Source organism: Carcharhinus amblyrhynchos, chromosome 5 (assembly GCF_965287045.1).
Source record: "Carcharhinus amblyrhynchos chromosome 5, sCarAmb.v2.hapA, whole genome shotgun sequence".
NCBI lineage: Eukaryota > Metazoa > Chordata > Chondrichthyes > Carcharhiniformes > Carcharhinidae > Carcharhinus > Carcharhinus amblyrhynchos.
Window position 1 is genome coordinate 81,353,614 of NC_137328.1, and position 23,825 is coordinate 81,377,438.

A 23,825-nucleotide genomic window follows, 5' to 3' on the forward strand; every position below is an offset into this window, starting at 1 on the left:
AGGACTTGGCCATCTTGGTCAGTACTGGACATAGAAATCTCCCACCCAGAGTAACGCCTGTGCTCATGACTCTCTCAAATGCTTCTTCCAAATGGTGTTCAATATGGAGTTAGCAAATCATTAGCTGAGGAAAGGCAATTGGTGATTTTTTTGCCCATGTTTAATTTGATGCTTTGAGACACCTGATGCTTAATAAATGCTATTCTTTATTAAAATGTTTTCCAGTTTCATGAACTACTGATTCACTGGGGTGACCTTTGGTTTCTGACCAACAGCTGCAAAGATAGCAGAGTGGTCACCCTGTTGAAAGCTGGCACAGGGCTTTATCTTCATTTAAATGCCACTAAAGAATAGTTGGCACCAAATGGATACCCTGCTGCCACTTATCAGTTCTGGCAGGTTGGAAACGTGGCCACAAGAGAGTAGCATTCCTTGGAGGAATCTTGTTGGGGCAGGCAATGGGACAGAGTATTTTATCATCCCAAAATGGGAGCTTCTGCTCCTCCCTTGCCCTGAATAAAGCAAAATGTAAGATTCCTTTAGTCTATTTTTGAGCAGCCTCCAATGATCCCTTTTAAGGAGCCACCTGGTAACCAGCAGTTTGGTACAAATGTGAAGACCATGTTCGATGCACACTCTGCTGATTTCTTCATGGAAAGTTGCAAACAAAAGTCCTACAACTGTTGGGACAGCCCAACTTAAGCCAGCAGGCAGGAGTGGTACTCAATCCCTTGTAAGCATGGCAGAAATATTTGCAAAGTAGGCCTTGGGCATCTGTGCAGTTGGTAAATTGCCCCAACACTCGCACCATAATTTTTGTTTGTTTAAATCTGTTCACAACAGTCGACTAACAGTTTAAAAATCGCCCCATTTACTTATTGTTTCGACTATGTTCCACAGTGATCATGAAACTCAGATATGCAAATGTGTAGGAAGTAATTTCTTTAAATTTATTCATTCATGGGATGTGAGTGTTGCAGGCAAGGCCTTTATTTATTGTCCATGTCTACTTGTCCTTGAGAAGTGGATGGTGACCACTTGCTGCACCATTTTAGTGGGAAATTAGAGACAAATGCATTGCTGTGGATTTAGAATCATATATAGCACAGACCAGGTAAAAGATATATTTTTTTGGTAATTGGTGAACCGGTTAAGTTTTTAATGGTAATCTCATTGTCACCATTTGAGCTTAGCAGTTTGTTCCAATTTATTTAATTAACTCAATTTAAATTGGGATGTAAACTCGTATTTGAATTATCTTGCACAACTGCTGTACTACGATACCTATAATTTATGTTTGTAATGATTTGATTATATTTCAATGCAGAATGTAATTCTGTATTCAGATAATTTGTGTTTGGTCAGAACCTTGTCCCAGTGACAGCAGGAGCCTTGTAGAATAAAGTGTGTTGAAATTTGCTGTTACTAATATACCTTTAATATATTTTACCAGCCTTGCACAGATTTTGGCATCAATTCAGCATAGGAATAATTTCACTTAAACCAAATGCATTTTACAAAGAGCAAAAAAAATTTACAGCGCAGGAACAGTCCCTTCGGTCCTCCAAACCTGCACCAACCATGCTGCCAATCTAAACTAAAACCCCTGACCCTAAAGAGCAAAAAAATTACAAAATTTTAATTTTGTATGAGATTATTAAGCTGTGAAACTGCCCCACCATTGCTGCTCATGGACAGTCCATATTGCTTCTTGGCTGTAGTTTTATGTAGTTCAAAAGTGCTTTCAAGAGCCCAGGCTTTTGTAATTGCACTACTGGATGTTTTCCACAGTCCATTTTAACACAGCACGGAGATTTTATACACACACCATTACCTATTACTAAAACCTTAGTGACAATACCACTCCTGTTGTCAGCACCTTCTAGACCGTTTAAAGGGGTGCTCTGTGCACTGCTGCACTGTTTTGGTTAAACTTTAATATTTCATTTAAAGTTTTCTTCAGTGCATAAGGACAAGGACAAGGAACTTTGAAGTTTAACTTTTGTTAAACTGTGAGAACATAGAGTGTTGGCGTAACCTTTGCCACCTAGTAATTGCTGTTTATATGTTGATACATTTGAGAGCACATTGTCCATATAGAGTTGTACTTTCTTGGCCAGAAAGAGAGAAATCTAAGAGCTCACTACTGCCAAAAAAAAGTAAATTTGATCTTGAATATTTATGTTATTCCAATTTTAAGGTTTACATTAGTAGGATACTGACAGGTTCATGGTACAAGACAAGTTAATTTCAGAATGTTTTACCTCAGTGTAAGTTTTTTGTCCTGTCAATCCTCTAATAATCGTAAAATGTTTTGTAAATCAAAGCTTCATACAATAATAGCATTACCATTGCCAAACATCCACTACTAACACTGGAAGTTATTATTAACCAAAAATTGAGTTAGATTAGTCATTTAAATACTGTGGCTACAAGAGCAGGTCAGAGGCTGAGAATTCTACGACAAGTAACTCTTGACTCCCCAAAGCCTGTCCACAGTCAATAAGTCAGAGCATGATGGAATGCTCACCAGTTGTCTGGATGAGTGCAGCTCCAACCACACAAGCTCAACCATCTGAGGCACAGCAACCTGTTTGATTGGCACCCTATCTGATACCTGAAACATTCGCAGTCTCCACCACTGATGCATATTGGTTGCAATATGTATCAGCCACAAGATGCACTGCAACAACTTTGAACTAGGCTCCTTTGACAGTACTTTCCCAATCTGTAGTCTCTACCAGCTTGAATGATAAGGGCAGCAGATCCATGGGAATACCACCATCTGGAAGTTCGCCCCCAAGCCACTGATCCTCTTTTCACAGTGGCTGGATCAAAATCATGGAATGCACTGACACCAATGATCCCAGAAGGTAGCTGAATATCATCAGTTAGAGATGAACAAGAGATCCTGACTCTGTTAATGGCTGTCACATCCCAAGATGGATATAAAGAAATCCATCCACTGTAACTGACCAATTAAAAATTTTACTCCACTTTCATCTTTAAGTGCAGCAAAAAATTGATAAGAATCATTGTACACATGGGACTCAATTGTAGAGATAGGTTGTGTCCCAGAATTTCAATTCATTTTCAAATCTATTGTGGTCATCTGTAGGATTGTGATCAAAAATTTGAATTTTAATTGGTTCATCTCTTCTTATTTCAGTTCTACTCCTTTTAATAAAGAAGAGCTGGCAGCTATCCTCAAGTTTGGAGCCGAGGAGCTTTTCAAAGAACCAGAAGGAGAGGAACAGGAACCACAGGTAGCTAAACCACAGGAGTGACCTTATGTAGAGCCTTTCTTGCTAATTTTGAATTCGTCCCAGTCAGTTTTACTGATCTTGCCTCTAAGTAAATTCAAATTTCTTGATCAGAAGTTTATTTCCTACCAATTCATTCATCCTTCAGCATTGAAGGCAATAGCCAAAATACCATGGCCCAGATTTTGTGGTAGTGATGATGGTGAAATTGAGCTTTTGCTAAGAATCTGTGTTCTTTCTTCCTGATTTGCTGTCCATGAGAATGCTTCAATGTGATTAGCTGCTTGTCTTGTTTGATACCATTATTGCTGCTTTGGAGCTTGATTGAGACTGACATCTGGAAGTTCACAGCTGTCTGGCTCTGAAGATCATTTCAACTTTGCTTTTTTGAGCACTCATTGGCTGGAGGATTTGGTGCATTAGGAATGAGAATGGCAAAGATGTTCCCATCAATGGCAAATTAATAAAAAGTCCCCATTTCTTTGTAGAGATGGGACAATTGAACTCTTGGGATCTTTATTTTTTGAGTTCTGCATAGATTGAAATAGTTTGAGGTCCTTGACTAAGTAGTCTCAGCAGGGATAGCATTAGAATCAGGTTCCTTCCTATTTGAGGGTAACTAGGTTGCTTTTTCAACCGCAGTACATTCTGTTGTAAGGATATAGTTGATAGCACAGAAGCGTCTAATAAATGGTGTGATCATTGATAGCTGATTAAAGAAGCTTTTGCCAATAGTCTGTCTTTGAGATTTGATTTTTAACAGAGGGGAATGGTTTCATCAGTGCTCTCACATAGAGGTGAAGTCGTTAGACTGTGGGCTATATATTGCGTAGTTACCGTATATTTTTCATGTTTTTCTGGTCAGCATGGTGTTGCAATTATCAGTCCCTTGCTCCTCCAGGAGTTGCACAAAACTCTTAGTTCTGTTTGGAATTATTTACAAATGTTGTCACAAGCTTGTTTCTTGGTTGGTAACTTGCTCTTTATGCATGATGACTCCAGGTGTTGTCGTCCAACAGGATGCTTATAGACAGATGGGCCCCAAGACTTCCTTAGCTGCATTGTGGTCAGAATTTCTGGAGCAGTTCCTGTTGGTTTCATTGTCACCAGAATCCCTGCATTTGACTGGTTCCTTCTGTCTGCCTTTCCAATGAGCTTCAGTGCTTCTGCTCCATAAGTTAGAGACTGGTGGTTGGATGGTCATTCCCTATGTGCTGTTTTGGGCTATTTTCTCCTTTTTAAGAAAAATGCATTCAGGGTGCAGTGAATCCAGGGTATCCATATGTGGTCAATAATGAGTTGTTATCAGGCACTTTAAATAAGTACACAGATGAGATGTTAAACCTTAACATGGGATTCACATGTAATGCCATTGGTGAAGGGTCATGTGCAGATGTAGCTAATGGAAGTAAAGCTCCCCACAAACTCGTCAGGAAATCAACATCAAGCTTTTGAATGTGTTTATCACAGTGAGGCACAGGTGGCTATAAGTGACAAATATGTTTAACTCTTACCTGATGAACATTAAAAGTTTGTGGCACAGTACCTTCGAGGTATACTTCCACTTCCTGTCATTGGCTTCTGACCATTTCCTTGGCTGCCCTGTGTCCCAAACAAGCCCTCATTGCACTTTCATGGATGTCTTTGCAAAGCTGGAGGTTGGTGGCGATGTTGGACCTTGCCACTGAACTTTTGGGCACTTGACAAATATTAATCTATTAATCTTGCCTGTCAGAAAAAGTTTTCTTTTGGTAATTTTTGGTTTCTTCCAGCGTAAAATTCAGCAGTGACATTTGGCATCTCTCCCCCACCCCCTTCCTCTTCCTGCACATTTAGTGTGTATCACTGGGAGCAATGATACACACAAGCTCACACTTCTCCATCACAACTCTAATGTGATGCTGAATAGGGGAAAATGTAGGTCCATAACATTTCAAAATAAGAATTTAGTTTTTGAAGAGAGAGTAATCTGAAGCATGTGGGAAAACTCGCAAGGCAAACACTTGATTTCTTTCCAGTACTTCAAATCGATCTATTTTAAAACATCTTTTTGCCCTTTTTTAACTTCATTTTTGCTTCCTAAGGCTGTCAGTTAAGGCATAAAATGAAAACTAACATGACATGTTTTAACATAGTTTAAAATCATACTATAGGGAATCCTTTTTTTAAAGCGAGTGATTAACTAACAATAGAGTTCTATTTATATTTTTAAAATATGAATTATGTTTATAGGAAATGGATATTGATGAAATTCTTTGTCGTGCTGAAACTCGTGAGAATGAACCTGGGCCTACCACAGTAGGAGAGGAGCTACTATCTCAGTTCAAGGTACTGGAAGGTATTTGGTGTTGAATTTAGTGGGAGCTGCTAACCTGTGCAGTAGCACCATAATGTTCAAAGTTTATTAGGCACCTCTGCTGCTGGGCTATTGATATCAATCAGATCACACAACCCAACAATAAAACCAAAAGTTGCTGCTGTTCTGGTTTGAAAGACAAGTCAACCAGCAGTATCGTGAACTTTGACCATTTGCAAGACTGGGTTTTGCGCCTGGTTTTTAAGCAACTTAAAATTTTTGACAGGTTTCAAAATGGACGTCGAAATTCCAGGGGCACGCAGAAAACACATTTAAATTTGAAAACAAATATTAACTGAAAACTTAAAATATGGATCATTGTAAATACCATAATGTCAGCAGCGGGAAAAGTCGAAGATGGAGAGCAGCAGTAAAATCTTTAAAGCATTTTTTTTTAATTGTTTGATATAACCTTGATATTGCTTTTGCAAAAATACCTCTTGATGTATGTTAGCATCAGGTTGGGAGGGAACCTGGCCAGTTCCTTTAGCTATTGTCATTCTAAATGTTGAGAGCTATTAAATGTTCATAACTCTTTTTAAAATAGTGGTATATTACATGTAAAGATTATTACCCATGCGCAAGCTTTCAAACCAGCTATTTGGACTCCTGGTAGAGAGAAACTCTCTAAAAGAGCTGCCCGTTTAATCTCCTTTCTGCTACCTCTTCTCTTCATATTATCTGCCTCTTTAAGAGTGAATATTTTCCAGGAAGTTGCAGGTGGGAGGACAAAGTAAGTTGCTGCTTCGACAACAGCAGCAAAGTTGTAATGCCAAAGAACGAAGGAGTAAGGAAGTTTTTAGTTGAATAAAATTGTGTCATATTTTTGAGGGATTCAGAAGAGTGAGCCCATCCAGGGCGTGCTGAATTTAACGGAAGTTGTCTATAGCTTATGAGAAGTTGTCACTTGGTTTTCTGATCCTTCTCTGCTGATTCTAAACTGCAATAATGAGACACAATTCTCTTAACAGCAGCCTAACCAATAAATAATCTGTGCAAATTACAGCAAGAAAGCTATGCACAACAGTTAGGTCATCTAGTTATAGGGCAGGGAATCTAACCACCTATCTGTCCCTTATGAAAGATATTTCAACTTCATATGTCTACGTAATGTGAGAAGGGAGAGTAGCGTTGGATCCCAGCTCAGCTGATATCCTATAGCTTAGCATGGACTAGCTGGAGGCCAATGCAGCAGCAAGTTTGCCTAGATTGGCATGGTTGGCACAGTGGTTAGCACTGCTGCCTCTCAGCGCCAGGGACCAGGGTTCAATTCCCAGCCTGGATCACTGTCTGTGTGGAGTTTGCAGGTTCTTTGTGTCTGCGTGGGTTTCCACTGGATGCTCTGGTTTCCTCCCACGCTCCAAAGATGTGCAGGTTAGATGGATTGGCCATGCTAAATTGCCCCTCAGTGTCAGGGAGACTAGCCAGGGTAAATGCATGGGGTTGTGGGGATAGGGCCTGGGTGGGATTGTGGTCAGTGCAGACTCAATGGGCCAAATGGCTTCCTTCTGTGCTGTGGGGATTCTATAGGTGCCAATGAGGAAGGAAATTTGGCTACACTTATTCTTCCTGTGTCATATACTGATCACTACTGGCCTTAGATTCACTTTTTAAGTTTATCTATAGGTCTAACCATTAGTTTCCAAATATAGTTTTCAATTTTTTCTTCTCTAACTTTATCCTGTGAGCTGCTGTTGAAAGCATTCTAGAATTTTCTTCTCCTCATTGTTAGGTGGCAAATTTTTCCACCATGGACGATGACCTTGAACCTCAGCGGAATAGCAAGGACTGGGATGACATTATTCCTGAAGCGCAACGAAGAAGGATGGAAGAGGAAGAGCGACAGAAGGAACTTCAGGAGATCTACTTACTTCCTCGAATGCGTAACTGTGCCAAACAGGTAAGTGTTGGAGCAGATGGTCACAGTATGGAAACTCTGGCAAAGAGGCAAAGGTTCCAGAGGTGTGGGAATGGGGTGATGAAAGTTGGGTAAACCCTCCACAGTTGGGAGTGGCGGGCATGTGGGCTAGATCGGACTACCCCAGGCACCATCCCTCCACTCCCAATGATTCTGGTGCAGCCATCCTATGTTATCATCATCCCCTATCTGAGAAAGTGGGAGTGCAAGTTAAGGTTTGCACTTGTATGATTCATTATTAAGCCTGTAAACAATAGCTGTATTTTTGAAGTTGTTCCTTGAGCTTTATTGAAGCCGGTACAAGACATCAAGGACAGAGAGATCATAGTGGGCTGGAGGCTTGAAAGTAACAAGTGACTGGAAGTTCAGGTCATGCTTGTGGGCTGTACCGAGGTGTTCAATAAAGTGATAACTCAAACAGCATTTGATCTCCCTAATGTAGAGGAGAAAACTTTGTGCAAAGTGAATACTATATGTTAAGTTGAAAGAAATACAAATAAATCGTTTCATCTGGAAGGATGTTTGAGAGCTCTGGATAATGGGAAGGTGAAAGGTTATTTACACATGTTTCCAGCCAGGGTGGGGATGTAGGTGGAGAGGTCAGGATATTGCAAAGAGAACAGAGATTTGGAAACCTGAAAGGGGACTAAATTATGCCACTTTGAAACATCGTACATACTTAATGAGAGGTGTTGTATAAATGTCATTTTTTTTCCTGTGAACATTAGTTTATTTGCTCATTTTGGCACACTATATGACACTATCCCCAAGCACAGCGACATACATAGAAACAGAGCGGAACAACACCAGAAAGATAGATTAACCCTCTGGTAGGCCATCGGCATGGTTATTCATATAGATTTATTGCCAAGGTTGTCTTTTAATACAATAAAAAACCCAATAAAACTTAGAACCCTATAAAAGTACACTACTGCCATCCTGTGGCTAATATATACATTGCAGTAACAGGTTCATTCATGGACATCTTTGTTAGTTGCTTTCTTGGACAGCAAGACAAATGAGCTCAATTAAAATATTTTCTTTGACTTAGAGAGTTGAATAGTAGCCTATTTTTCAGAATTGGTGAAGAAAACAATATGAGTCTTAAATATTTTTGGCAATCTTTATATATTTTATTTAGTTACAATTGCTTTTGATAATTTGGAATGTAGTATTAGAGTATTTAAATGGGATTTTACAGCCTCCCTTGTCTGAAAACCGTAAAATCCCACCTGAGGTCAACGTACCTTGCCATGCTCTACCCCTCACCTGCTCCAATTTTTGCGGTCGGCGGGGTGGTAAAATTCTGGCCCTCACGTTTCTTTCTGTATCGTAGATTAGTTTCAATGGGAGTGAAGGAAGGCGCAGGAGGAGGCGATCTTCAGAGTCAGACAGTGACTCGGTTTCTGAAGGGAAGCGTCCTAAAAAACGTGGGAGACCCCGAACAATTCCTCGTGAAAATATTAAAGGTTTTAGTGATGCTGAAATTCGCAGGTATGTCCATTAAATATAAATGATACTGAGTTACGCAGTGGGACAGCGCATGCTTTTTCATTGTGTCCCACTAATTATTTTTATCTACCGGACTCTCATCTCCAGAAGCTGCTTTTGTACAAATGTGAATAGTTTGGAGTTTAGTAGAAATATTTATCTATATTTATTGTATGAAGAATGATGTGGTTAGTGAGCATCATGATCTAAAATGCTAGATGCTGCTCACCTGAAACCAGGAAGTACATTTCAATCTGCCACGTTTTCAGTGGCACAGTGGTTATCACTGCTGCCTCACAACGCCAAGGACCTGAGTTCAGTTCCAGCGTTGGGTCACTGCCAGTGTGGAGTCTGCACATTCTCCCCATGGGTTTTCTCAATGTGCTTCGCTTTCCTCTCTCAGTCTGAAAGACACGATAGTTAGGTGTATTGGCCATGCCAAGTTCTCCCTCAATGTACCCGAGCAGCTACTGGAGTGTGGTGACTGGGGAATTAAGAACATAAGAAATAGGAGCAGGAGTAGGCCATCCAGCCCTTCGAGCCTGCCCCGCCATTCAATAAGATCATGGCTGATCTGTCGCTGCTCAGTTCCACTTTCCCGCCCTCTCCCCATAACCCTTAATCCCCTCTCCTATCAAAAACCCATCAACCCGCGTCTTAAAAATATTTAGCGAGGCAGCCTCCACCACTTCAACGGGCAGAGAATTCCAGAGATTCACCACCCTTTGAGTGAAGAAGTTTCTCCTCAACTCCGTTCTAAACCGCCCCCCTTTTATCTTGAGGCTGTGCCCCCTAGTCCTATTGTCTTTTTTGAGTGGGAAGAGTCTTTCCACCTCTATCCTATCCATCCCATTCATCATCTTATACGTCTCAATGAGATCTCCTCTCATTCTTCTAAACTCTAACGAGTACAAGCCCAGTTTATTCAGCCTCTCCTCATAGCTCAACCCCCTCAACTCCGGTATCAGCCTAGTAAACCTCCTCTGCACTCCCTCCAAGGCCAAAATATCTTTGCGCAGGTGCGGCGCCCAAAAATGCACACAGTACTCCAGTTGCGGCCTCACCAATGCCCTATACAGCTGCAGCAAGACCTCCCTACTTTTATATTCAATCCCCTTCGCTATGAAGGCCAGCATCCCATTCGCCTTCCTGACCACCTGCTGCACCTGCAAGCTGGGTTTTTGCGACTCATGCACAAGGACCCCGAGGTCCCTCTGCACCGTCACCTGCTGCAGTTTTTCGCCCCATAAGTAATAGTCCTTCCTACCATTACTCCTACCAAAGTGGACCACCTCACACTTGCCAACATTAAATTCCATTTGCCATTTCCTGGCCCATTCGCCCAGCCTACCTAGATCCTTCTGCAGACTCTCCACACCCTCCGCACAATTTGCCGTTCCCCCAATCTTGGTGTCATCAGCAAATTTTGACACTCTACACTCGGTTCCCTCCTCCAGATCATCTATATAAATGGTAAAAAGCTGAGGCCCCAGCACCGACCCCTGGGCACTCCACTAGTCACCATCCGCCAATCCGAATAGCACCCGTTGACCCCCACTCTCTGCCTCCTATTTGACAACCAATCCTCTATCCACGCTAACACCCTACCCCCAACTCCATGTCCCTCTACCTTCTGCAATAACCTCTTGTGAGGCACTTTGTCAAACGCCTTCTGAAAATCTAGAAAGACCACATCCACCGGCTCTCCTCTATCCACCGCCCTAGACACATCCTCATAGAACTCCAGTAAATTTGTCAGACATGACTTCCCTTTAATGAAACCGTGCTGCGTCTGCTCTATCAAGCAATTCCCTTCAAGATGCCTCGCAATTTCCTCCTTAATGACAGATTCTAACATTTTACCTACCACAGACGTTAAACTAACCGGCCTATAATTCCCCGCCTTTTGCCTGGCACCCTTCTTAAACAACGGCGTAACATTAGCCGTTTTCCAATCATCCGGCACTTCCCCGGAATCCAGCGACGTTTGGAAAATAACCACCAAGGCATCCACTATCACCTCCGCCATTTCTTTCAGAACCCTCGGATGCATTCCACCCGGTCCTGGGGACTTGTCCACAATCAGCCCCTCCAGTCTGTCGAGCACCGCCTTTCTAGTAACAGTAATGTCATTAAGACCCTCCAGTCCTACCACCTTTCCATTTTCATAGTAACTTCATTGCAGAGTTAATATAAGCCTACTTGTGAGTAATAAATAAACTTTACTTTTTTTCTTGGCCGAACTAAAATTAAATTCTCTTGTCTTGTCTGCGTTAATAACAATTTGGAATAAAAGCACACAGTTTAATTGTTTTAGAATAATACATTGAAAATTACATAATACGACACTTCTGCCCTTCTTAAACGGTATGTTATTTGGCTTAATGTGAGTGACACTGTAGAAGATCTACTGGAAATAATGAAAAAATTTTTAATTAAAAAAAAAAACTCATTTATGGGATTGGGCATCTAGGCCAGCATCTATTACTCATCCCTGATTGCCCTTGAGAAAGTCGTAATGAGCTGGCTTCCTGAACCACTGCAGTCCATATGGTGTAGGTACACCCACAATGCTGTTAGGAAGGAAGTTCCAGGATTTTGACCCAGGCGTTGTGAGGGACATACTTCCACGTCAGAATGGTAAGTGTCTTGAAGAGGAACTTGCATGTGATGGTATTCCCATGTATCTGCTGCCCCTATCCTTCCAAGTGGTAGCAGTCATGAGTTTGGAAAGTGTTGCCTAAGGACATTCGTTGAGTTCTGGCAGTGCATCTTGTAGGTGGTACACACTGCCACTACTGTTCTTCAGTGATGGAGGAGTGAATGTTTGTGGATGGGGTTCTAGTCAAGTGAGTTGTGTTGTTCTGGATGGTGTTGAACTTTGAATGTTGTTGTAACTGCACTCATCCAGCCAAATAAAGAGTATTCTGTAACATTCCTGACTTGTGCTCACAGATGGTAGACAGGGTTTGGGGAGTCAGGAGGTGAGATACTTGCTGCAGAATTCCCAGCCAACCTCTGACCTGCTCTTGTAGCCACAGTATTTACATGGCTACTCCAATTCAATTAGTGGCAACCCCCAGGATGTTGATAGTGGGGAATTCAGTGATAATGCTGCTGAATGGCAAGGAACAATGGTTAGATTCTCTGTTGTTGGAGATGATCTTTACTTCGCACTTATGTGACTGTTACTTTCAGCCCAAGCTTGAATATTGTCCAGGTCTTGCTACATTTGAACATGGGCTGCTTCAGTATCTGAATGGTGCTGAACATTGTGCAAACATTCCAACTTCTGACTTTGTGATGGAAGGAAACAGTTGAAGGTAGTTGGGCCTAGAACACCAGGCCCTGAGGAATTTAAAGTAAAGTTTGTTTATTAGTCATAAGTAAGGGTTGCATTAGCACTGCAATGAAATTACTGTGATATCTTGGGACTAGGATGATTGACCTTCAACCACCACAACCATCTTATGCTAGTTATAACTTCAACCAGTTGAGAGTACCTTCCCCCCCCCCCCCACCACCACCACCACACACACACACACACACACACACACACACACACACACACACAACCTCAGCTCAGGAATTCAGCTGTATTGTCCATGTTTGAATTAAGACTGTAATGGAGTCATGAGCTGCGTGATCCTGGCAGAACCCAAATTGAGCGTCAGTTGCTTGCTAAGAAATGCTGCTTGATAGTGCTGTTGATGACCCGTTCCATCGTTTGACTGATGATTGCAAGTAGACTGGTGGGGTAGTAATTGGTTGAGTTGGATTTGTCATGGTCAATTTTCCACATTTCTGGGTAGATCTTCAGTATTATTGCCAGAATATTGTCAGGGCTTATAGTCTTTGCAAGTATCAAGTGCCTTCAGCCATTCCTTGGTATCACATGGAATGAATCAAATTAGCTGAAGACTGGCATCTGTCTGCAGGAGCCTCTGGAGAAGGTATATATATTGTGAGTTATGCTACGTAAACCCATCTTGTGTTTCACTTTTAATGAGATGCAGGCATATGGATGTGATGTGTCACTTGTTTATCACAATTTGCAATTGAGTGTTTTTGAGCTTGGGTTTGTGTACACTGGGTTTTTTGTGAACTGTTAAGATTGAATACGATTATCAGTTCAAAAAGCACTTAAATGCTATTTTGTGTTTATTAGGTTTATCAAGAGTTATAAGAAGTTTGGTGGACCTCTGGAAAGGTATGCTTCATGCAAATACCGTTTGTGTACAATTTGGAATTACCTAACCTGAACTTGAACCATTTTTCCTTCCAATATACATAACTGTGTAATAGTTTCAAAGTTATAGTTAAAGTTGTTGTCTGCTGTAACCTACTGGACCTTGCTTTGCAGGTTAGAAGCGATTGCACGAGATGCTGAGTTGGTGGATAAGTCAGAGGTTGACCTCAGGCGGTTAGGAGAGATGGTGCATAATGGTTGTATTAAAGCTCTACGTGAGTCCACTGGCCAGGAGAAGACAGGTAAACACCTGATTTTGAGCTGATGATCCTGTGTGTAAAACTGAGTCAGCCAGGCCGTAGCACAGTAGATTGGGGAATTCTGGTATGTGATGTTGTCATGTCCCACTGCTTTGCCACATCTCAGGCCCCTTAATGCTTTCACCAGTTCTGTAATCATGAAGGGATTAAGACTGCTGTGTTCTGCATGTTGCTGGCATTTTAGTTTCATTCCCAACAGTGTCCTCCTTGGAGCAGATGTCTAACAATTTTGTTGGGCTTTGTGCTTTTTTTAATAAGGATTTCGCTTGGTCGAGTGGGCAAATGCTGCTTTTGGTTTGCAATTTTTACCAGACATTTAATTTTCACATTTTGCATTTGGATTTTTTTCCTGCTTTGGAAAAACCCCTTCAAAAAATTAAGATCAGAAAATACAGCATTTTGCAGTAACTGGAAGAGTTTGAGTTGAGCCTCCACCATGCAGTCCATCAGTTTGACCTGTTGACATTGTAATTGCCATTTAAATTATGAAGTTTGACAGCTTCAAAGCTTCAGTGGTTTACCACCACCACCTTGAGCATCCCTGGTGACAATAATTGCCCATGTCCCAAGAATAAATTAGGAAACAACAACATGTTCTTTTTCCTTCATCTTCACTTCTCCCTGTTCTCTTCCCCAGCTTTATAGCAAACATAATAGGCCCGATTTTACTGTTTTCATTCTAAGTGCTGGATCTGGGAGCAATTCAGATCGGACTTGGAAATCTGCTTTCAGGTGCCCCCATACGCACTTAGCTTGAACAAAAAAATCACAGGTCTGAATTGCGCTGTGGGCAGGGTTGGTGCACCCAAAACGATCGGAGCTTTGAACTGCACATGCACAGCGAGGAAAAAAATTTGAAAAACATGCCTTTGTCACATCGCAAAAAGCGGATAAAGTGGCCCAGGAGCAATGACCCCCACAGACATCACCCCGCCCCCACAATATAATTACCCCCCCTTATTCACCCACCTCCCCTACTACCCAGACTTTTTTTGATTGCGACCCCCCCCCCCCCCCCCAAGTACCCTAACCCCTCACAGATCGCCCGCAGGGTGGCAGCGGATCTCATCCCCCCCACCAGACAACGATCTGCCCTCCCCCTCCCTTCCCCTCCCCGTCCCAAAAAAAACAGAGATACATCTGACCTGCCACCGCCTCCCCCCCCCCAACCAAACTAGAAAATGATCTGGCCCACCTCCCTTACCCGGCCCACCATTGATCTGAGTCAAAGAACCGTTGGAAGCACTGAGTCTAATTGTTTAGAAGCTGGAGTGCTTGAAACAGACCTTTTGCGAACGGGTCTGTTTCGCACTGAATCTGGATGGGCAAACGCGATGGTAAAGATGGAATTGCTGGTAAAGTTGGATGGGCAGTTCATTAATTCAATTTAAATGCAGGCCATTTTCGGGCCTTGGTAAAGTGGGCATCTGCATGGACGCGGGCACAGTTCTCATTAATGGTCTTAAGCCCGACTTTACCAAGTTCGGGCCTGATGAAATACTTAAAATCAGGCCCGATGACACCATGCCACTAACCTCACCTTATCCACTAAGGGTGGCTAAGAATTGGTAAAGAGCAGCTAAGGCAAAGTGTAAAATGTTTCTGGAGGCTGAGACCAGACTCTCACTTTCAGTCCTAAATATGAAATTAAATGATTGCAGCATTATTGAGCTTTCTTCTATTATTGCTGCTCTGCTGTTGCTTTTCAAGCATTCAGAAAGCTTATTCCCACAACTAAGTCTGGAAGACCTTCAAAAACGACAGTCTGATTATGAGATTCCTGTCACCCCCTAATTAACACAGGAGAAATGTACTCCCGACCTGTCTAATCCATTGCGAAGGTCCCCTATTTCCCCCCCCCCCCCCCCCCCCCCCACACACACACACACACACACACACACACACACACACTGTGGAGTTGGGCTATCTTCTGGATGACTTGTTTCATGGCCCTTCAGATATGTCATGAACCTTAACCTGGATGCTGGAACCTTTTAGAAAGATATCATCAAAAGACATACCCTTGGCAACTCATGACCTTCCATTCATCCACAATGGCATGTACAGAAAAGCTTTGAAAAGCAGCCCATCAATAACTTCTCTTCAAAAATTGTTCTTGCTATAATCTATTGCTGTGTCAATCGACCAGTCACTTGACACCTCATTATGTGTGCTTGGCTGATAGCCCAGATTACCATTGTTTCAGTGAAGCAGGGAATACGTTTTTTGATTAGCAGTTGAGATTTATTTTGTCATTGGCTCAGTATTTAGTTGGAAACATCAAGTGCTTATAGTTTCTGCTGTTAATGTTTTAAACAGCAAATGCTTAGAGTTTCTGCTTTTGATGTTTTGATACCCATCTCTAGCATGGCAATCCAGCCCATTGTGTTTGCTCTTGAAATAGATTTTATTTTACATGTTTTCTGTATCATCAGTGAAAGTGTCTGAATGTTTTTTTTTTAAAAGCTGCCAGACGTGGGAAAGTGAAGGGACCAACGTTCCGAATCTCAGGTGTTCAGGTGAATGCTAAGCTGGTCATCGCTCATGAAGAGGAACTGGCACCTTTGCACAAATCCATTCCGTCAGATCCAGAGGACAGAAAAAAGTGGGTTTTTCTGTTATTTGAACACTACAGTAGATTAATATTACTGTTTCCATTATCAATGTTTAACATTCTCGAACAGCGATCATATGTCTCTCAGAAACTGCACTTTACAAAGAAAGAAAAGAAATTCTCCATGTGATAATCAATTAACTATTTTGTTGCATTGTCTTAGTTAAATAGACCTCAGGAAAAGCCGATGTCACAAAAGATTTCTCTTTCACCTGTTTGTTCCGCTTCATATGTCAGTGCCATTTCTGTAAATTACTAAAGATGCCATAGGTGTTGATTCCATTGGACTAAATCCCTAATGATTTGGTTATAACTGCTGGGAGAAGGAGCAGGAGGCAATAGGGATGTTTCAAATTGAGGAACCACCATCACCAGATGGACTGCACTGTGAAGATCTTTCTCAGAGCGACTAGAGACGGATACAGTCTTCTCAGTATTGCACTCCCCATGATCTGTAGCACTGAGAAGAACAAAAGTGGGAACATTGACTTCTGAGTCACAAACCATCCTGACATTGACATAAATTCCTTCATTGTCACAGAGTCAAAATCCTAGAGCTCAATACCCTAACTTTGAGGGAATGTCTTGAATGTACAGGCAGCAGTGGTTAAAAGAGAAGGTCCACTATCTTCTCAGGGTGGCAAGGACTGGGCAGTATCTGCAGCCATGCCAGTGTCACCCACGTCCTGAGAACAAGTGGAAAAATATGAAAATAACAAGGCTGATCTCAGTTTCAGATTTTCTTAACTCATCAACATAGAGGTTCAAATGTTCCCTGCTCATAAACCACCGGCACAATAAAGAAATGTTTCTAGCTTTTCCTAAAGAGAACAGTGAAATGTAGATCTGTCAGTGATTGCAGTTTTATGGATATTGTTTGGCACTTTACGAAGAACACATCCTGTACAGGAGCAATTATAAAATTCATAGTGACCTTTAATCAAAAAGTAATGAGTTGACAATGATAGGTATGTGTGTAGCTCTACTGTAGTTTCATTCATTTATTTTTCTTTCCCTACACAGGTATACCATCCCATGTCACACTAAAGCAGCTCACTTTGATGTGGAGTGGAACAAGGAAGATGACTCCAATCTTTTAATAGGCATTTATGAGTATGGCTATGGCAGCTGGGAAATGATTAAAATGGACCCTGATCTCAATTTAACGCACAAGGTATGAAATTGATCTTTTGGATTGATGGCATACAAAATTATTTTAGCTGGATAAGTATTATGCTAAGTGGTCATAGTATCTTTGATGCTAAAGTGTAAACATATGACATCCTGGCTTGGGATCCAACTTTGTTTACAAGCCTATGTATTTGTAATCTATATGTCTTTTTATGTTTATGAAATTACAATTTCTATTTACGCACATTTGTTTCCAGCTACTAAATAAATTGCACAAACAGAAAATGCTGGAAAATCTCAGCATCTGGAGAAAGAAAAGAGCCAATATTTTGAGTCAGGATGGCACTTCGTCAGACCGAGTTTGTGGTTTCCAATGAGGTCACACCTCTCAGTCATGAGGATTTTTGTTTGGCATTTAAAATTGCCTTGTGAAATAAACAGAATTTATTTCTGGCCAGATCACCTATTTTAAGAGGTTAATGCTTCTTCTGTTGCCCATTTTATACTAAAAGATTTTTTTTTTTAAATTTGTTATCCCCAGGAGATAGAGAGAGCTGAAAGAAAGTGAAGCTTTGCAATAAATTTAATTAATTGTGATTGTAGATGTCATCTTTGAAGGTAATCGCGTTTAAAAAGACAGAATAATAATTTTGACTAGTTGTAGAAACAAGTGGATACTTTTAGCTCTGATAAAGAGTGATCTGGACTCGAGATGTTGGCTCTATTCACTCTCCACAGATGCTGTCAGACCTGCTGAGATTTCCCAGAATATACTTTTTGTTTCAGATTCCAGCATCCGCAGTAATTTGCTTTTGCTTTTGTTTTAGGGTACTTTTATCTACTCGGCTTCTGTTGCTATTTTCAGTGGGGGGGGAAGAGGTGCAGGATGTTTGATATTCTCTTGCTTTTGATAACAATCGCAACATTTTCTTTCTTAAGCTTTTGCCTGATGACCCAGATAAGAAGCCTCAGGCCAAACAATTGCAGACCAGAGCTGACTACCTCATCAAATTACTTAGTAAAGACCTGGCCAGGAAGGAGGCACAAAGACTTGCTGAGGTATGTGATGTATTGTAGCACTTACGGTTTCATGCCGCTTGAGTTTGTACATGATGGGCGTTGCGATTACTAATGAAAGTCCATTTTCATTCCTGAGATTTGTGAGATACTAGCAAGCCTGGATGTATTGCCCATCCTTTGCTGGCCTGAGTTAATGCTGCTGGCAAGGCTTCATTTTAAGCCAGTGTAGAATTTGTGCTTTCACAATGGTGGTAGGTACATAATTCCAGCATTTTGACAGTGAAAGAGTAGCTTTATGATGTGGTGCTTTATTTCACGAGTTCCATGATGTAGAGTCAAATGTATAGATGCAAGTCAGTTTCACATGGTGGATTGTTGTATAGTAGATACCTGTCAGAGAGGGAGAAGGATATTTAAGGTGAAAGGGAGTATTCCTGTTCAGGCACCAAGTGGGGAACCAGTTCCTGGCCTCTGAGGAATCCTTCTAAATACTTAAAAGACGTAACTGACCATTCTACTTCCTCCTAGCAGGTTTCTTTGTTTATCACCAGGCAACCCTGCAGCCCTCCCTGAGTTGCAGCAGAGGCAGCAATGTGGTGTCGATTGTATCATCAGACTGCAAGCTTTACATTTCAATTAGACTCCTCTCTGCCTCAAATGGAAGTCTTGACTGACTCAAAAATTGCTGCTCGGGTCGGGGGAGGGTGAATCAGAGCAACCTCAGTTTGGCAAGTCACCTTGCCTGATTTTACCCCTCCCTTGCACTGTTCCCATCTGGGGACATGGTGACACAACACAGTGGTTAGAACTGCTGCCTCACAGCATCAAGGACCTGAGTTCAATTCCGACCTGGGGTGACTGTGTGGAGTTTGCACGTTCTTCCTGTGTCTGTGTGGGTTTCTTCTTGTTGCTCCGGTTTACCCCCCCCAGTCCAAAGGTGTTCAGGTTAGGTGGATCGGTCATGCTGAATTGTGCCTTAGTGTCCAGAGATGTGCAAGCTAGATGGATTAACCATGGTAAATGCATGAGTTTACAGGGGAGAGCCTGGATGGGATGCTGTTTCAGAGAGTTAGTGCAGACTCAATGGGCTGGGTGGCCTCTTCATGCACTGTAGGGATTCTCTGGAGAGGTGATTAAAATTGACTCCATTGTTACACCAGTTTTGGTAAATTAGTTGATGCTTTATTCTGGTTCTTGACAAGACAAAAAGTTGTCGGACAGGAATTTCAGTGTAACAAATTAAAAGGATTTCTTAAGTGACAAAGCAATACCGAACAACAAAGCATAGTTTATCTGGCCTTTACACTGGAGTAGCTCAGACACAAAACAATGCTCGTTCTGGTCTGATCCGACTTTTTTCTTCTGTTTCTGCCCTTCTCATTCCTTTCACCTGTGAATTTGTACCTTTATGAGAGCCATTTTTAGCCTCTCTAACTCTGGTATTCAGAATTGCTCCTGCCATATTTGGTAAAGGCAATTTCCTCACACCATTTATAACACGATATATAATCTTTCACACTTGCATCAGTAGACTGTTGATGATCAATCGCTACATCTGGAACTACAAAACATTTATATTCAGTATAGCAAGTGATTAGGAAGGCAAATGGAATATTGTTGTTTATTGCAAGAGTAATGGAACATAAAAATAGGCATGTTTTGCTAGTTGCACGCGTGTTGATGAAACCACATCTGGAGTACTGTGCGCAGTTTTAGTCCCTCTTTTCAAGTAAGGATATAAATGTTTTAGAAGGTCAGATAACGTTCACTAGCTTGATACCTGGGATGAAGGATTACCTAATGAGGAAAGGTTAGACAGGCTGGACCCGTATCCACTGGAGTTTAAAAGATTGAGAGGTGATCTTATTGAAACATACCAGACCCTGAAGGGATTTTTTTTCTCGATTCATTCATGATTTGTAATGCAGAGTGACACCAACAGCGTGGGCTCAATTCCTGTCCTGGTTAAAGTTATCCAGGATAACCTCAGCCTTTTCAATTTGCTGCTCGCCTGAGGTGTGGCGATCCTCTGGTTAAATGACCATCTATCAGCTCTCCCCCTCAAAGGGGAGAGCAGCCTCTGGTCAACTGGGACTATGGTGGTGACATTTACATAAAACCCATATTTCTTAAAGGGCCTCCAGATCTGTTAATTACTGCAAACTAGAGGGAACATGGAAACATAGAAGATAGGAGCAGGAGGAGGCCATTTGGCCCTTCAAGCCTGTTCCGCCATTCACTATGATCATTGCTGATCAACTCAATAGCACAATCCTGTCTTTTCCCATTGCCTTTGATCCCATTCACTCCAAGTGCTATTTCCAGCCACCTCTTGAATACATTAAATGTTTTGGCATCAAGAAACTTGCATTTTGTGTGGAATTCTCCATGTGCTAACTTCAAGTTGGCCAGGGAATGAACTCCCCAGTTGCATTGTTCCTGGAATGGAAATTCAGTGTCACATTAGGGACAGTCACAAATACATGGTTCTCTCCTTGCACTTTACATACGTAAAACAATAGGAATAAGAGAAGATTATAAGCAGTAATAGTACAGATATTTACCCCTTGTTTAATAAAAGTGATGAAACTTGGGGAAATACAGCATCAACTAAAATATTCTGCTGAAGGTGCTGCATTTGAACAATTTCAAGATCAGATTTCTGAAATTTGGTTGAAATATACCTTTTAATGCACATGATCTTGTTAATAGCACTCCTCACTCGTAATGTTGTGGTTTAAACTCACTCCTGACTTTGGTACATAATTTTTTTGATACTTTAGAATAACCGATTCCTTGTTTAAATTTATTGCTTATCTTGCAATAAATTAAATAGTCTTGTGTTTGCTTTGAGAATTTGCTGAGGTGCTGCATAAGTTCCAGTTCTTGCTCAATTTGGAAAATGTTTCAAAAATACAATCCTCAGTGTCTATTTTACAAACTTCAATGTGTAAGTCTCTTGTGTAATAGTGATATAATTTGTCACCTCCTGTGAACAGCTACAGGATGCATTCAAGATGATTGATTAACAGGTTTCGCAGAAAATAATGTGCAAAAATTGTGGAGCACCATGAAATTAAAATGACATTTAACTTAATCATTGAGAAGCAGCGATATGATCTCTGTTTCTTTAAATTTGATTTTTTTTTCTGGACTCCACTAGCATAAACTGGCTTTGTGCTTTCTTTTCAAAAGGCTAATTCGAAAAAAAGAAAGCCAAGGAATAAAAGAAGTAAAGCAGTAAAACCTGTGAAGATCGAAGAGGTTAGAAGTGATTCATCACCACCACCACCCTCAGTCAAAAGTTCAGATGAAGATGGAGAGATCAAGGTGAGGATTGCTGCAAGTAGAATCATTGTGCTTTTAGTGAAACTGGAAATATTTACCCAGCTTTGTTTCCATCTCCATTGCTGACTGCCAATCTGACAAGTCTGAATCTCCTCCAACTAAGTATCAGCACGATCAAAGTTACTATTGATACCCAGAAATGCAATTCCATCTCACTCACCACTGGTCAATTAAGCTAATACTGCAGCTTTAATATCCTGTTCAATGGTGAACTGACAATATTGGACCAGGTTATGAAAATAACTAAATACAAGGATGAAAATTTAAAATTGGAGGCTTTTAAGAACCAGAAGTCAATGTAGGTTATCAAGGATAAAGATGAGGTGAGGGGGCGGGGAGGTGATGAGGGTTAGGATTTGGACAGCCGAGTTATAGATTAATTGAATTTTCTTTATTTTTAGGATGATTCTGCTGGATCAAAATCCACCAAAAAGAAATTGAAAGCAGAGAAAGAAAATGAAGAGAAAGTAGATCAAGAAACAGTAATCAAGAGAGAGGCTGAAGAGAAGGAAATTAAAAAAGAGCCAAAAGATGTAAGAAAAGACAAGAAAGAAAAGGAGGAAAAGAAAGAAACGAAAGAGAAAGATGTCAAGAAAGAAATGAAAGAGAAGGAGGATAAAGATAAAGAACACATTTATAAAGATAAAGAAATGAAAGAAGAGAAGGTAAAATTACATTTAACAATATGGTTGTGTATGGATGCGAGGTTTTCTTTAAATATTACTGCATTAAATAGTGGATTCCAATTAAACCCGTACACTCAGAAAATAGTCATATGCTTGCAATATGTTAAATTACATATTAGTATTTTACACTTCCTTGTGTTTTATTCCTCCTTTTTATAGGGTTGCAGCTCTAGTGTGGAATTGTAGGAATTTCACCAAACGGCAAACAAGAATTGTCCATACAATTATGTAATAGCTCCATTTCAGTGTCATTAATATGCAGCTAAGTGAGAACACAGATTGACATCTCGGGAGAGGAGTGCAAAATATGGCACTTCTTGTTGAAGGTGGGAGGGGGAGATTAAAAATAATTGCAGTGAAAGGGAAAGTCTCACCGAAGGCTTAAGGGAGAGTATGGAGAGACATACTTTAGGGCATATTAGGTAACAGGCTAAGGAGGATAATGAAGGATAGGAAAAAAGATAAGCGAGTCGATTATAAAAGGATAGCAGTTAAAGTGTTTAGTTGCAAACGTAGAACAAGTTGGAAATAAAATTGAAGGGAAAAAAATTGAAGTTGAAGAATGCAAATTGCTGATTAGAATGGAAGGAATTGTTAATGTAACTATGACAGAAATTAGACTTCAGCCGAGGAAAGACTAGGATCTAAATAAAATGTTTATTGGTGAAGAAGATAGAATGTGGATGGTGATGTTAATTTAAGGCACAATTAAAGGCTTAGAGGTTTTTGAGAATCAAGCTGGCAAAACTGTCAGCATTTGCCGTCATTGCTGTGAAGTTGACAGAAACTCTGTACAGTTAAAGGCAGAAAACCAAAATGTGCTGTCAATATTTCTATCCCATTGAAGTCACTGCAGAGGACAATATTATGACATGAAGATGCTGATGATGGACTGGGGTAGGCACGGTAAAAAGTCTCAACACCACATTAAAGTCCAACAGGTTTATTTGGTAGCACGTGCTTTCAGAGTGCTGCCACTTGATTACCCAATGAAGGGGCAGTGCTCTGAAAGCACATGCTACCAAATAAATCTGTTGGACTTCAACCTGGTGTTGTGAGACTTTTGATCTGAATTAGAAATCACTGAACTTCCCTCTACACTGTATTGTCATTAAAAGCCCCCAAAGCCATTGCACCTTGTTAAGTGAGATGCAGTTGGGTTTCACTGGGCAGTACAGTGGCACAGTGGTTACCACTGCTGCCTCACAGCGCCAGGGGCCTGGGTTCAGCTCCAGTCTCAGGTGACTGTGCGGAGTTTGTACATTTTCTCTGTGTCTGCATGGGTTTCCTCCGGATGCTCCAGTTTCCTCCAACTGTCCAAAGATCTGGGGGTTAGGTGAATTGGCCGTGTTAAATTGCCGCTTTGTGCCAGGGAGCTAGCTAGGGTAAATGCATGGGGTTATGGGGATGGGGCCTGATTGGGATGGTAGTCAGTGCAGACTCGATGAGCCAAATGGCAGTATCCTGCACCGTAGACTCCATGATTTTA

At 41.2% G+C, this 23,825-nt stretch overlaps 1 protein-coding gene across 2 annotated transcripts in view; it reads left to right on the top strand.

Moving 5' to 3' along the window:
- chd1 (chromodomain helicase DNA binding protein 1) overlaps positions 1 to 23,825 on the top strand; it is a 176,072-nt gene that overhangs the window by 133,870 nt on the left and 18,377 nt on the right. For both annotated transcript variants that reach the window (XM_080189073.1, XM_080189074.1), the window contains exons 21-31: positions 3,170 to 3,266; positions 5,496 to 5,591; positions 7,352 to 7,519; positions 8,874 to 9,031; positions 13,197 to 13,238; positions 13,392 to 13,519; positions 16,004 to 16,142; positions 17,175 to 17,325; positions 18,222 to 18,341; positions 21,498 to 21,632; positions 22,052 to 22,315. In XM_080189073.1, the coding sequence (XP_080045199.1) occupies positions 3,170 to 3,266; positions 5,496 to 5,591; positions 7,352 to 7,519; positions 8,874 to 9,031; positions 13,197 to 13,238; positions 13,392 to 13,519; positions 16,004 to 16,142; positions 17,175 to 17,325; positions 18,222 to 18,341; positions 21,498 to 21,632; positions 22,052 to 22,315 (1,498 nt within the window). The remainder of the gene's footprint in view (positions 1 to 3,169; positions 3,267 to 5,495; positions 5,592 to 7,351; positions 7,520 to 8,873; positions 9,032 to 13,196; positions 13,239 to 13,391; positions 13,520 to 16,003; positions 16,143 to 17,174; positions 17,326 to 18,221; positions 18,342 to 21,497; positions 21,633 to 22,051; positions 22,316 to 23,825) is intronic.